Source organism: Chrysemys picta, chromosome 9 (assembly GCF_011386835.1).
Source record: "Chrysemys picta bellii isolate R12L10 chromosome 9, ASM1138683v2, whole genome shotgun sequence".
Lineage (NCBI taxonomy): Eukaryota > Metazoa > Chordata > Testudines > Emydidae > Chrysemys > Chrysemys picta.
Window position 1 is genome coordinate 15427318 of NC_088799.1, and position 15703 is coordinate 15443020.

The 15703-nt window shown below is 42.8% G+C and overlaps 1 protein-coding gene across 2 annotated transcripts; it reads right to left on the bottom strand.

Moving 5' to 3' along the window:
• Window positions 1-3397: 3397 nt before the first annotated feature.
• Window positions 3398-11775, bottom strand: TMEM212 (transmembrane protein 212). 2 transcript variants are annotated; one of them, XM_008165072.4, is made up of 3 exons: window positions 11578-11775; window positions 5850-5909; window positions 3398-5251 (listed from the first exon to the last, which is right to left on the bottom strand). In XM_008165072.4, exons 1-3 carry the CDS (start codon window positions 11740-11742, stop codon window positions 4877-4879), a joined length of 600 nt encoding a protein of 199 aa, XP_008163294.1. In that variant the 5' UTR covers window positions 11743-11775; the 3' UTR covers window positions 3398-4876. The 2 variants fall into 2 exon arrangements, with proteins under 2 accessions (XP_008163294.1, XP_023958351.1); XM_024102583.3 differs by having other exon boundaries at window positions 11545-11775.
• Between the last annotated feature and the right edge of the window lie 3928 nt (window positions 11776-15703).

The following is a 15703-nucleotide window of genomic DNA, read 5'->3' on the forward strand; positions in this document are numbered from 1 at the left end:
AATCAGAGATTTTCCCCAAGCACTCCAGTCAAAGCTCACTGGTTTAGATTGAAACAAAAAAAGTTTATTAACTACCAAAGATAGATTTTAAGTGATAGCAAACAGATCAAAGTAGATTACCTAGCAAATAAACAAAAAACACAAACTAAGCTTAATATACTAGATAGATTGGATATGAATAGCAGATTCTCACCCTAACTGATGGTACAGGTGGACTTGTAGATTCTTAAGGCACAAGCTACACTTGTTTTACAGCTTGGGATCCCCAGGTCTTTCGTGCACAGACTAGAAATCCCTTTACCCTGGGTCCAGCACTTCCCCCAGTTCAGTCTTTGTTCCTCAGGTGTTTCCAGGAGTCTTCTTGTGTGGGGAATGAAGAACCCCAAATGATGTCACTCCCCTGCCTTATATAGCTTTAGCATATGGTGGGAACCCTTTGTTTCAAAGCTTGGTTCCCAGACCAGTTTGTGGAAAAATACTGACATCCTAAGATGGAGTCCAGAATCATGTGGTCACATGTCCTCGTAGAGTCATAGCAGCCATTACTTACAGGAGGTTCTGAGGAAGGCTTACCACTGGGATAAGCTTCTCCTAAGGCCTATTGTTTTTCCTAATGCCCTTTATCGTGAATAAGCCCTTTCCCACCCCTATTTAGACTGAAGGCATTTTGTCTAGTGAGCATTACCTAGATGTAACTACATTTGAAATACAGATACATAGTAAGTATTTATAACTTCAGATACAAAAATGAAACATGCATACAAATAGGATAATCATATTCAGCAAATCATAACCTTTTCAATGATACCTCATATGATTTATCTTGCATAAAATACACCATAATTATGCTATAATCATATAATAATAATATCACTATGAAGAATATGGGGTGCAGTGTCACACCTGCCTCAAGTAGTTTACAATGTACTTTAGACAAAGATGAGAGAGGTATGTTGCCAATGAATCATGGTGTGCTGGAGTCATATTGGAAGTGGTGTAAGCAGTGATCATTTTTGATTACCCCGGATTTTCAAATGTCCAAAAGGGACCCAATCCTGCACCCACTGAAATCAACAGGAATTTTGCCATTATGTCATTGGATGCGGGATTGGCGCCAAGTGACAGTTACAGGAAAAAACAACAATCGAGGAGGCTTGAAACAATGTGGGCTTCTTTTCATTACCATAAAGTTTGCTATACTTTCTAATGTCAATCATGTAACTGAACCAATGGTGAGATAATTCCAGATCTGAGTGGAACAGAGGTAAATCTGGGTTTCAAATAAGTGGTGTGCCTCATGGGGGAGACAGTTGACAGGTGTGGGTAGGATTTTGGTATGAATCATAGAATCATAGAATATCAGAGTTGGAAGGGACCTCAAGAGGTCATCTAGTCCAACCCCCTGCTCAAAGCAGGACCAATTCCCAGCTAAATCATCCCAGCCAGGGCTTTGTCAAGCCAGGCCTTAAAAACCTCCAAGGAAGGAGACTCCACCACCTCCCTAGGTAACGCATTCCAGTGTTTCACCACCCTCCTAGTGAAATAGTTTTTCCTGATATCCAACCTGGACCTCCCCCACCGCAACTTGAGACCATTGCTCCTTGTTCTGTCCTCTGCCACCACTGAGAACAGCCGAGCTCCATCCTCTTTGGAACTCCCCTTCAGGTAGTTGAAGGCTGCTATCAAATCCCCCCTCATTCTTCTCTTCTGGAGACTAAACAATCCCAGTTCTCTCAGCCTCTCCTCATAAGTCATGTGCTCCAGACCCCTAATCATTTTTGTTGCCCTCCGCTGGACTCTTTCCAATTTTTCCACATCCTTCTTGTAGTGTGGGGCCCAAAACTGGACACAGTATTCCAGATGAGGCCTCACCAATGTCGAATAAAGGGGAACGATCACGTTCCTCGATCTGCTGGCAATGCCCCTACTTATACAGCCCAAAATGCCGTTAGCCTTCTTGGCAACAAGAGCACACTGTTGACTCATATCCAGCTTCTCGTCCACTGTGACCCCTAGATCCTTTTCAGCAGAACTGCTACCTAGCCATTCGGTCCCTAGTCTGTAGCAGTGCATGGGATTCTTCCGTCCTAAGTGCAGGACTCTGCACTTGTCCTTGTTGAACCTCATCAGGTTTTTTTCTGCCCAATCCTCTAATTTGTCTAGGTCCCTCTGTATCCGATCCCTACCCTCTAGTGTATCTACCACGCCTCCTAGTTTAGTGTCATCTGCAAACTTGCTGAGAGTGCAGTCCACACCATCCTCCAGATCATTAATAAAGATATTAAACAAAACCGGCCCCAGGACCGACCCTTGGGGCACTCCACTTGAGACCGGCTGCCAACTAGACATGGAGCCATTGATCACTACCCGTTGAGCCCGACGATCTAGCCAGCTTTCTATCCACCTTACAGTCCATTCATCCAGCCCATACTTCTTTAACTTGGTGGCAAGAATACTGTGGGAGACAGTATCAAAAGCTTTGCTAAAGTCAAGAAATAACACATCCACTGCTTTCCCCTCATCCACAGAGCCAGTTATCTCATCATAGAAGGCAATTAGGTTAGTCAGGCACGACTTCCCCTTCGTGAATCCATGCTGACTGTTCCTGATCACTTTCCTTTCCTCTAAATGTTTCATAATTGATTCCTTGAGGACCTGCTCCATAATTTTTCCAGGGACTGAGGTGAGGCTGACTGGCCTGTAGTTCCCCGGATCCTCCTTCTTCCCTTTTTTAAAGATGGGCACTACATTAGCCTTTTTCCAGTCATCTGGGACCTCCCCCGATCGCCATGAGTTTTCAAAAATAATGGCTAATGGCTCTGCAATCTCACCCGCCAACTCCTTTAGCACCCTCGGATGCAGCGCATCCGGCCCCATGGACTTGTGCACGTCCAGTTTTTCTAAATAGTCCCGAACCACTTCTCTCTCCACAGAGGGCTGGTCACCTTCTCCCCATGCTGTACTGCCCAGTGCAGCAATCTGGGAGCTGACCTTGTGCGTGAAGACAGAGGCAAAAAAATCATTGAGTACATTAGCTTTTTCCACATCCTCGGTCACTAGGTTGCCTCCCTCATTCAGTAAGGGGCCCACACTCTCCTTGATTTTTTTCTTGTTGCTAAAATACCTGAAGAAACCCTTCTTGTAACTCTTAACATCTCTTGCTAACTGCAATTCCAAGTGTGATTTGGCCTCCTGCACGCCTGAGCAATATTTTTATACTCCTCCCTGGTCATTTGTCCAATCTTCCACTTCTTATAAGCCTCTTTTTTGCGTTTAAGATCAGCAAGGATTTCACTGTTTAGCCAAGCTGGTCGCCTGCCATATTTACTATTCTTTCTACACATCGGGATGGTTTGTTCCTGCAATCTCAATAAGGATTCTTTAAAATACAGCCAGCTCTCCTGGACCCTGTGATAAATGAAGGGGGGAGTAGCCCCTGTTTATGAACACCCAGCTAGCTGTAAAATCCCTCTTGGTGTCTGTTCTCTGCTTGCTTTACCTGGAAAGGGTTAACAAGCCCACAGGTAAAAGAAAAGGAGTGGGCACCCTGACCAAAAGAGCCAATGGGAAGGGTAGAACTTTTTAAAATTGGGAAAGAAACTTTCCCTTTGTCTGTTGTTCTCCAGAGAATTATACATGGAGCAGGAATGCTGTGTAAGGCATGAACCAGATATGAAAATTCATCTTCCATACCTAGAAGAAATTATTTGGTTAGGGAATTTTTAGTTAGACACAATCAGGTTTATTTTTTATTTTGGCTTATGGATCTCCTCTGTGCTAACCCCAGATGCTTTTGTTTGCTTGTAACCTTTAAGCTGAACCCCCAAGAAAGCTATTTTGGGTGCATGATTTTTGGAATTGCTCTTTTAAAATCTAGCAAAAGCCTAAGTTCCAGATGTATTTTCTTTCTTTTTGTTTTTAATAAAATTTAGTTTTTTTAAAAACAGGATTGGATTTTTGGTGTCCTAAGAGGTTTGTGCATATGCTGTTTGATTAGCTGGGGGCAACAGTTAATTTTCTTTGTTTTTTTTTCTCAGCTCTTCCCTGGAGGGGTGGGGGGGTGAAAGGTCTCGAGGGTACCCCACTGCATGGATTCCCAAGTGCTCCTTCCTGGGTCCAAGGGTTGGGGTTTTTTTGCATTTGGGTGGTGGCAGCGTTTACCAAGCCAAGGTCAGAGAAAAGTGTAATCTTGGGAGTTTAATATAAGCCTGGAGTGGCAAGTATTAATTTTTAGAATCTTTGTGGGCCCCCACTTTCTGCACTCAGACTGACAGAGTGGGGATTGAGCCTTGACAGCTCCTAACTGCCAAGAAGTTTGGCCCTTGACTCCTAGTGCTGCCTGTACGTTAGCCTTGAGTCTTCCCATGCTTTTTCAGAGACAGTACCTGATAAATCTGCGCACAGAGTAGGGATCACACACCTTTAATGATGATGATTTTTGACACCTTGCCTTGCTGTTCAGGTAACATGTCTGTGCCTGCATAGCTTTTAACCATACCCCACACTGTAGCCAGTCAGAATTTCACAGTCATAAAGGAGGAGCGAATTCAAGAGCTTCTGCTCCAAGGGTTTGACTCCCATTGAAGTCAAAGAAAAAGCTCCACTTGATTTCAGGGGGTGTTGGATCAGGTCCTAATATCACAGGCCCTTGTTGCATATGCTAAAGGAATATCCTGTTTAGCTGAAATAGTATGAGGGCACAAAGGATACACAGGGCCACATATTTATCTCATTTGAATGGGTATAAATCTGGAATAGTTCTGTTTTCTTCAGTTGAGTTATTGAAGTGTAAATCTGGTGTGAGTGAGTTCAGGATCTGGCCTACCCTTGAGCAGGTTTGACATTCCACTAAGTAAAGGGAAGTTGGTAGTCACAGCTACTGTGTTACCGGCAGTAATCCACCTTCCCCATAATGATTAATACTCACATTTAAATGTCCAAATTGGAGCAGTCTTGCAGTGAGCTTGATCACAATAGCCAAAGAAGCACAAAACATGACAAAACTTGAGCAAAGGTCTAGAATCTGTAGAATCAGATGGTACCACTCGTAGTGCAGTGGGTCCTTGCAAAGAGACATAAATTCCTCGTAGGGAAAAGGGAACAAAACTGCATAACCGAGATAGTTAGTCCCTGCAATCCCAGCAAATGAATAGTAGCAGTATGGACCAAGCAGGATGGAGACAATTGCAACAGCAAATTGAATTGGGGAGCCCATGATGCTCAATATGCCAAAGGTGAAGCTAGCTTCCCACTGAAATGGAGACAGAAACATACTATTACTCTTCTGACTAATGAGAGAGAAAAAAAATCTATTAAAAACCTTTAACTAAAGAGGGTGGGCGATTTCCTATTACTTCACTTCTTTTATATTCTAAACCCTAATGTAACCAGAATAAGAAACATATTGGAGGGGAAAATAAGCATAATAAATATCATATATGCCACTTGCTATAAAAAATTATGTGGAGTCTCTACAGGGAAGATGAATGCAGTGAAACCAAGTTTTGCTAAAAACACTAGAATAAATTAGAGCAGATGTATTTTATTTCTGCATTTGTCATGTATCACAGAAAGAAGTAAATTGCAGTGGGCGGCCTTAACTTCCAAACTTGAATACTAACAAAAATCCCCATTTTAAAGACAGGAAGTAAATCTGGAACTAGTAGAATCACCAAGCTGGTAGAACGTTTAAAGCTTATTCGCTTTAAGCCCTGTATAGTGTATTTGATCCACAGCTTTAGTAGCAAAATATGCGTTTTCTTCTTGAATATATCATCTGGATTAACTCTGCAGTTCCCCTGACTTCTCTGCTGTATTTGACATCATATCAAATAATGACATAAGCTTACAAGTGATCTTTGTGTTTGTCCTCTGTCAGCCAAAAGGATAAGTACACCAGCAATAACAGCCTGTGGATGGGAGAAACAGACAGTTACACCCATAATACTTCATAATGCTAGTAGTAATTTAAATTCTGAAATGCTTTGCAAACGTTTAAATTGTTATCACAACCTGATGGGCCAATTTCTGCCTTCATTAATATGCATTAAACCTGCATCACACCCAGTAGGGTGGCAAAGGTGTAACTGAAGGTAGCAATAGACTGAGGTTGACTGTATGTGGTGGTGATGATTTGGAAACTCTGTCTGTACAACCGATGAATTCTGGTTGATATTATGAAGTTGTTACTGTGAAAATTACTGTATCATTGAATACCTCTATGTACATGTGGAATCCACCATAGACTGATGGATTTTAGCACATACCCATAAGATTGCGGACAATAGAGAGTTGTTAAACTTAATGACTATAGTCTGACTGCACAAAGGGTATGCTAACGAGGTTGACTGAAGCTAGGAGAACCAGTATACTCTAATTCATCAATAGGAAGTTGATGAGGAAGATGTGTGGTTACTATGCTGAATTCCCAACAGGTATAAGATAAGGAGGCATGACTCCTTTTATGCTAAATATATCAGAAATGAATTTGTCTCACTGTGCTTAACTTTTTGCCAGCCCATGAATCTTGGATCTGCCTATATCTTTGCTCCTAATAATATATTGTTGGTGAATGGAACCACCAAAGGAAAATGTGTCTGAAAGAAGAATCTGAAGGCCAGAAGATCAGAAAACAGCATAATTTGGGCTCTCATTGCTCACATAGAGGCAAATGTATTAACAAGTTTGAAAACCCCGAACCTTGAGCAATATGGTCTTGTGGTTTGTTTCCCATTTCTAGCATGATAAATGTTTTAAGACCTAGATTTTCATTTTCCGTGGCACTTTGTATTTAAAATTTTTGATTCAGGGAATCTGAAAATACTTCTCCTGAGGCCGAGCCTGAAATTATAATCTTGGCATAACCATAACATAAAGTTCTCATGGATGAAAGCAGAAACATCTGGAGTCATGAGTGGTTGTTGGCTAAATTAATCAGAAGAAAAGCCACAGGCAGGGGATCCTACAGGGTTCTAGCCAGAATAAATTAGGCTACAAAATAAGGGTACTATTAAGAGTAATTGTAATACTGAGGCTGCACTATAAGATGAAGGCCAAACTCTTTCACAATCTTCTTTGCCAACTGAGAGGGGTTCAATTTACACTTAACGCACATGTGGTTGGTGGAACAAAGTAAAAATTGAAGATGGATAAAAGCAGGGGAGGGATTATACATCATGCTGGTTTAGCTCCAGGCAGATAATTTAAATTAGTAGATGATCAGTTTCCAGTTTGTTTTAAATACTCTGGCAAGAAATGTTACTTTCTATCCCAACGTTTAAAATGCCATAACATTGCAGTTTTGTAAGCACTGCCATTTGTTTTTTTCTTAATTCTTAATCTGATCCAATGTAGCCAATGGGATTCTTTCCATTGACTCAGGGTTTGTTTTTAAAGGCATTGCTCAGCACTGTACAGCCAAACTCCCTAAACAGGCTGCCGCCTAGCAGAATTTTTAGAACTAAAGTAGTTGGCACTTAGCCACCTATCTCCCCATTCACTGCCTGGGGTCATGTACATACCTAAATATGGAGGCTGCAGAATCCTGGGATCTGAGTACTGCCCTGCCTAGCAGGACTTTTAACACAAGCAAGGCAACCAGGAGTGAGGGATAGCTCAGTGGTTTGAACATTGGCCTGCTAAACCCAGGGTTGTGAGTTCAATCCTTGAGGGGGCCATTTAGGGATCTGGGGCAAAAATCTGTCTGGGGGTTGGTCCTGCTTTAAGCAGGGGGTTGGACTAGATGACCTCCTGAGGTCCCTTCCAACCCTGATATTCTATGAACCTTTAAGTGATAGAAGACTGGTCAGCTTCATGTGCATCAATGTCTGCCTGAAACAATTGCACTACAGTCTTACACCATGTTCACCTGTTGCAGCTCCTACATCTACAAGGCTATTTCCATTATCTAGTTCAGTGCTGGAGAAGGAAAAAGAGTCATATTCCTCTCTCTCTCTGGAATCCCCCCTCAGCACTGTCAGTGCCTGAGGCCAATGAACATGATGCACTCTGCCTCCTGCTCCTGGACTCCAGACAGTCAATGGATAAAGAGAAGGGTGAGTCAGATTTCCTACCGATCTGTGTTTGTGCTCATTCTGCGGTTCTTCCCACATACACGTGCACTGAGCACCAAATGCATGAGCCTGCTTTGACCCATCATCCAGACAATTTTCTATGGGCTGTCCATCAGTGAAACATCCTTTTACCACCATCAGCTCAAATTCCCTTCCCCATCCCCTGTTCCACATGCACCCAGTCTGGCCTGATCCTCCCCTACCAAGTGTCCGTAACCCACCAAAATGGTACATTTCCATGACTTTTCCCAGCCCCCATGTACCTCTTTTGTCAGACCCTCCCACAGCACCCAATCTCTTTCATGTTACCATCCCTTACCTATCATTCAGGCACCTCTGTGTGTCTACTGCATTCCCCTTACGCAATCATCTTTGTGCATCAAACCACCTCCCAGCAGCCCCGGTCTCTCACCTTCATCCCCTGCAAGCAGCCTTTCCTAGTCCATTTAACCAATCTGCCTATTACAGTTCTGTTTCCACTCGGTCATGACTTGGCCATAAGTGCAAGGCTAAAGTAGAGATGGGTGACCCCAGTCTCAGCACATCCTACCAAATTGGCCCCTCACCATGGTGGAGCGCCTGGGATGTCCTGTAACAACTGCCACCAGGCTTAGAACCGCTGCCTGGAAAATCTAAAAATGGTGGTTTGCACAGAAATACCCCCTAATACACCATATCCCAGTCGTTGTGGGGCTCAGGATGGGGCTCTCAAGCCTTCTAGGCTCTCTCTACAGCACAGCTGGGAGAATGGAAGTCCTGGAACGGGCTTCTCGTGTCTGTGGCTCAGAGGCTGCCCCACCACGTGGGCTTCTCTGGGCCAGGGGCCCTAGGGCATCCAACCCCCTGGGCCAGCTGATTGCCTGACTCCCGCAGCCTGGTGAGTGAACTGCCCCAAGAGTCAGGCAGACTGGGGAGCTAGCTGGCCCAGGAGTTTGGAAGCCCTAGGGCAGACCCTGTGGTGGGGCTGACCAGAAGCCACAGACTTTGGAAGTTCTGGCAGCAGCTTGCGAAGTTGACGTGATTCTTGTCAGTTTCACTGCTGCTCTTTTAGCAAGTATAAGGGCCCATGGAGTGTATTTCATTGCCTGTGCTGGTGTTTCCAAACCAAACCTTTGTTGGAATTTCTGGTTCACATGAAATAAATAAATAAATACATGAGTTTCATTCACACTTGGAACAAAACCAAATTTCAAAAAGTTGAAAATTTCTGCAAACCAGAAATTCTGAGTTTTAGCCAGCTCTACTTAGCACCCACTGGCTGTCTGTCTTTGTACTTTAGGATGAATGGTGCTGGATCAATGGGCAGGGCCAAACATAAGCAATATGAAGAATTCTTTCTATTACCATGATATGCACCAAGACATGAACGGAGAACTCTCGCGAAGGATTCGGGCAGGAAGGTGTGCGTTTAATTCCATCAAGGACATCCTCAAAGGAAAAATCGACAAGACCACACGTACAAATATCTTCAATTCAACAGTGCTGCCAGCCATGCTATATGGCAGTGAAACGTGGGCACTGACGAAGAGAGAAGAACAGCGGCTGTTGGTAGCTGAAAGGCAGTGGAACGAGCTATGTTCGGAATTTCCCTTTTGGATCGTATCCCAAATGAAACGATTAGAGAACTCAGTGGTGTGAAAGATATTGTTGTGGAAAGCAGATATAATAAGATACAATGGGCGGGCCCAGTTCACGGACAATAGGTGGACCGCAATCATTACCCGCGCGAACAGAAAAGACCACCTGGTCGGCCTCCAAGAAGGTGGGAAGATGACATTGTAAAACGTTTCGGACGAACGTGGAGAAGAAAGGCGAGAATGCGAGAGGAATGGCGGACATGGTGTGATCGGCGCAGTCTTAACGACAGCTGAAGACCGATCGATCCAGGTGATCCAGGTGACCATGATATGGTATCTTGGCCATCACAGTGCAAACAAATCTGCTCATACATGTAACAACTTATTTGTTCACTAAATTACCAATGGCTTTACCAGGTTCAGGACTTGGAGCCAGAGTCTTCCATCCAGTTTTAAGCTGACCTCCCTCTTGAAGGCAATGAAAAGTTCTGCTTAAAAACTGATGAAACAGCATAGCTTTTCCTTAGTTCAAGGGGCTGTGGAATCAGAGCTGAGGCAAAGCTGGAAGTTTAAATTTAGTGGCGTGGATAAAATGGGATTTATGGCTGTACCAGCCTTATTTTCATTTTGCTAAATCAAACCCACTCCATGTTTGTCCACATCTCTCTGTGGAATGTATCAAGTGAAGGAAGACTTTAGCAGTAGAGGAAGTGGACACAACATCATCCCTAAACAAACGATGATGTTAGAAACACCCTAATCCTATCAACAGCAGTATTTTAAGTAAAGCGATATCCAAAACAGCAATTAAACACTGGTGGAAGAGATAGGATGAGGATCATAGAACATAATTCAATCAGTTCTGGCATATTATTTTAATGCCATTTATTATTTGGATCCTAACATCTGCAGGACATCAGTAATTCTCAAAAACATCAGCAATCCAAGGGGCTCAAAGTAAAGGATTTTTAATTGAGCATCTGTTGATGCCTCTTTTCTAATAAATGAAGGTAGAAACTGGTGGGTGGTTTCACGAGCCAGGGAACTGAAGGAAAACTCCAAGCCCCCATCCTTTTAAAGCCCTTTCCTCAGGGCTGGATTATCATCCAAACAATCACAAAACCGAAAGCAGATCAACTGAAAATCACTGGGCAATAATTCCCCAGAGGCTCCCCACACTGGCGGCACCAGCTAGTAGGAAAGAAGGAAGGACACCCTTTAATTCTCCTTTTGACCCAGCTTCCCCTTCCTTTTACACTCCACCCAAGCAGCAATGGGGCCAGCCTGGAACTTGTAACCCTTTACAAGCTGCAGTCTTTGTTACAAAATTCTGTCCTGTAACATACACCCCCCTGCAATGAGCTGACATCAGTGAGGATGCACTAGGTGTAAGTCAGAGAAGAATTTGAGTCTTAAACTATTATAGAGATTTCATGGGGCTGCATAATTTTTAACTCAAAAACTTGCTGCACTTGTATTCATCTTCAGGCATAGTTCGAAACCTAAAACATAAACAGGCTTCTGCTGAAACTAAAGGACATGAACCTAAGAGCAGCTAATCAGTGTGAGAGAGGAGCCAAATTCTACTATCACTTGCACGAGTATATCTCCAGTCATGTTATTTTACATTGACACTGGTGAAATCCTGATTTGGCCTAGAGTTGTAGAGTTTCGTTTTTGCTAGCAAAGAAAAATTGTGAGAGGCAAATATCCTGAAATAATCAATATGTTAATATTTACTGCAAAGTTAAATCTTATCAAGGAGTTGCAGGGAGCTCCTGTATTTAATTTAATGTTGAATACTCCAAGTACTTCTTTTTAAAGAGTTTATATTAATAGGAAACAAATTCAGATATGGTTGACTTTTCTTCGAATTTAAGTAACTTCTCTAATACCTTTTCCCTGCTAACATTTTTGTTGTGGCCTACCAAAGTTCCATTCCAGATGGGACAGGCGATTCGAATGCTCCAGCCAGCAAACCAAGGCTTATAAGAAAAAACAGGAAAGAAAGCAAAAATTCCAGAGAAAATGCTTATAATCCCAAAGGTAATAAGTGTCCCTCCGGTACCCTCATACAGGCTCTTTGTTTTCATTGTGAGTCTCTCTCTCTCTCGCCCTCTGCTTGATTCACATCAAGGATTAGTAACTAAAGCCTAGTCAAAGACGTTTCATTATAAACAGAAGTTTCTTAGAGACTGTAGTCATGACGCATGCAGATTGTGTACCTACCATGACAAAACATTATTCTAGTTAACTTAAATTGATCCTACAAACCATCAAAAAGGCTCCTAATGTGCCCAATAACATAAAATGGCTTTCTTTAAAAGAATAAATCAACGTCCACTTTCAGCTGCAGAAAAACCCATCTAGTGATTCTGAATTACTTCTTCATCTGTCTTCCCATGAGGAGCAACCACTTCCTAGTCTGTGGAGAGCCAGAAATTTGCTGACGGCACTATAGTCATTGTTTCCAATTCTGACTAGTCTATTAGAGCCAAGACTGAACCCGATATCCTTTGTGTCCTATAGGTCAGCATATGCAGAACACAGATGCATATGTCTCTGCATGTGACCATGCTCACCCCTAGCAATAGTTATTTATAAAATAAAATTTGTGTCAGGAGATTGTCACTGGGAGTTTTGCTTGTTTCTGTTTTAAAATCAAGTGCACTGTGCAATTCATGTTGTTAACTTTCGATCATCCCTCCAAAAACAGATAAGTTCAGCTCCAAGCATGGGACAGAAGAGGGGCCTGGGAAGATTCTGGGGCCTGTTCCTTCTGCCACTGAACTCAGGGACAAAACGGCCATTGACTGCAGTCAGAGCAGGACTAGTGATTACCGCAAAAACAACACTGTTTACTGAACAGGTTCCCCAGTTGCTCCTGTACCTGCAACGGCAAATATTTTGATTGAAAGAACTTAAGTCATTATATTTGATGCACATTATCACACATAACTTCTGAGTCACAACTGCACAATACTGAAAACAGCAGAACTCATTTCAAACATGCTGCCCCTGGAGAGTTGCCATGGTTATATGATGCTTCAGTTAGGATGGCATCTGAGATGGCAATGCTATTACATAGAGTCGGAAGGGAACTATTTTCCAGCCCTCCTGAGTGAGTGGACACATCTCTACCTGTAGTTTATTTGTGACAAGAACTGACAGCAAGTTCAGGTTCACTACTGTGTCCAATGGGCCCAGCAGAGGTCAGAAGGGCTGCAAAACATCCAGATATGGCTCCCTGATTCTCAGGCTGGCATTATGTTGCTCCTGGCTGCTCTAATATACACCAGCTGGTAACAAACAGAGATCCAGCTCTCTTCTTGCCACTTATGTCCCCTCGGACTAGGAAGAGGAGGGGGTGCTATGCTAGTTTTATGCCAGCTGAAGACTTCCCCAGGTTGGGAGAATTCTGAGCTAGCAGGATGTGACAAGATTCTAGTTGTCATGACTGAAGTTGTGCAAACAGGCTAGAGAATCTAGTCCTGGAAAGTCAAGGTCAGGGCCGGCTCCGGGGTTTTGGCCGCCCCAAGCAGCCAAAACCAAAAAAAAAAAAAAAGCCGCGATCTAAAAAAAGCCGCGATCGCGATCTGCGGCGGCAATTCGGCGGGAGGTCCTTCACTCCCAGGCGGAGTGAGGGACTGTCCGCCGAATTGCCGCCGAATACCTGGAACTGCCGCCCCTGTCCAGAACGGCCACCCCAAGCACCTGCTTGAGAAGCTGGTGCCTGGAGCCGGCCCTGGTCAAGGTGGCATGGGACGCAATCTTTAATGCAATGGGTTGTAGACATTTAATCCCAGAAACCAGATGACCTTAGAAGTAAACAATGAGGTGGCAAAATTTGATGATGATACAACTACTCAAGATAGTTAAGTCCCACGCAGACTACAAAGAGCTACAAAAGGATCTCTCAAAACTGGGTGACTGAGCAACAAAATGGCAGATGAAATTCAATGTTGATAAATGCAAAGTACTGCACATTGGAAAACATAATCAAACTATGCATATAAAATGATGGGGTCTAAATTAGCTGTTACCACTCAAGAAAGAGATCTTGGAGTCATTGTGAATAGTTCTCTGAAAACATCCACTCAATGTGCAGGGGCTGTCAAAAAAGTGAACAGAATGTTGGGAATCATTAAGAAAGGGCTAGATAATAAGACAGAAAATATTATATTGCCTCTATACAAATCCATGGTATGCTCACATCTTGAATACTGCGTGCAGATGTGGTCGCCCCATCTCAAAAAAGATATATTGGAATTGGAAAAGATTTAGAAAAGGGCAACAGAAATTATTAGGGGTATGGATCATCTGCCATATGAGGAGAGATTAATAAGACTGGGACTTTTCAGCTTGGAAAATAGATGATTAAGGGGGGATATGATAGAAGTCTATAAAATCATGACTGGTGTAAAGAAAGTAAATAAGGAAGTGTTATTTACTCCTTCTCATAACAAAGAACTAGGGTTCACCAAATGAAATTAATAGACAGCAGATTTAAAAGAAATAAAAGGAAGTATTTTTTCACACAATGCATAGTCAACCTGTAGAACTCCTTGCCAGAGGATGTAGTGAAGGTCAAGACTATAACAGTATTCAAAAAAGAACTAGATAAATTGGTGGAGGATAGGTCCATCAATGGCTATTAGGCAGGATGGGCAGGAATGGTGTCCCTAGCCTCTGTTTGCCAGAAGCTGGGAATGGGTGATGGGATGGATCACTTGATGATTACCTGTTCTGTTCATTCCCTCTGGGGCACCTGGCATTGGCCACTGTCAGAAGACAGGGTACTGGGCTAGATGGACCTATGGTCTGATCCAGTATGGCTGTTCTTATGTTCAGGATTAATAGGAGCTGCAATAACTCAGTAAAGGGGGACATGAAGGTAGAACCTCAACCTTAACTTTGAATGTTGTCTTTGATGGATTTCACAATGTTAATTTCACTGGATAAGTCTGGGGTTCTTTCTTAATTGATCTATGGGTTGTCACCATAAGATTTAAAAAGTATATTTATTCTTACAACATTGACTTTCTTTATAAAATATTATCCAAACTCCAATTTAATTAAATTAAAATTAGCAGGCCTTGTAATTTTGTTAAATATGCACAGTCTATCTTCTCTTAGATTACCTTTAATCTCTGTTCTATTAGCAAGTCAATAAAGTGACACATGAAAAATTATACATTATTGGCTCTATTAGGAATGCAAGTTGCAAGATGACTTCATGGTCTTGAATGACAACATAAGCATGCCAGATGCTCAGAGTGCGTGACCCCTTTAAAGACTTAGAAAGATCATACACTACTTTAAATTGTAATTTCCTGCATGTAGAGTGAAGAAAGAGAGCCTAACAGCTTAATGTTACTTAGTGCTTCCCATCTAGTGTGAATGTCTTAATAACAAATCACAGCTCTGATCTCCTTTTTGGCTGCATGTTTCCAATACGCTCTGTAATGCCTTTCTCATGACCGGAATGGTTAACATTCCATATTTTCTTGCTGTTATGTGGTAATCAGAGTTGTATTTCATTCCCTGATGAAGAGGGACCTTTGCACAGTAGCGTACAAAGAATTTAGTCCTTGGTCTGAGTCATGCTTTGACTTTTACTGAATCTTTTATCTGGAGGTTAAAGCAACAACCTGGCATGTCAGTAAAAGAGCAGATAACAGCACAGTGTGAAAACCAAGCAGTATAACTCCTGCAATGTCCTTTCTGCAGCTTCTATTCTGCAGTTATGAGCGAGTCAGCACCTCTAGGAGCTCTGCTATCAGCGGCAGGGAGCCAGGGGCAACATGGAGGCCTCTGCCTCCACTCATCACTTTCATGCAGGTCCCTGGGGGTGGTGGATTTCAATAGCTAGGCCCCCTGTGCACACTGTGGCTTCTCCTTATAGACCTGAAACTCAGATTTTCCTGGCCCTTTTGTCCCCGCCCCCCACCTCACCCCTTGGGAGAGTCCGTGAGGAATAAACAGTGATCCAGGCCTTTGTCTTTAATAAGAGTGTGCCCACAACAAAATACATGTAACAGCATTTTGTACACT

What these genes read in the sequence shown, in the direction of transcription:
- TMEM212 (XM_024102583.3), bottom strand. Translation starts at nt 11,742, where the DNA reads ATGAAAACAAAGAGCCTGTATGAGGGTACCGGAGGGACACTTATTACC. An exon ending in AAAATGTTAGCAGGGAAAAG is followed by an intron (nt 5,910 to 11,544) that starts GTATTAGAGAAG and finishes TCCCATCCACAG; the next exon opens with GCTGTTATTGCTGGTGTACT. An exon ending in GACAAACACAAAGATCACTT is followed by an intron (nt 5,252 to 5,849) that starts GTAAGCTTATGT and finishes TCTCCATTTCAG; the next exon opens with TGGGAAGCTAGCTTCACCTT.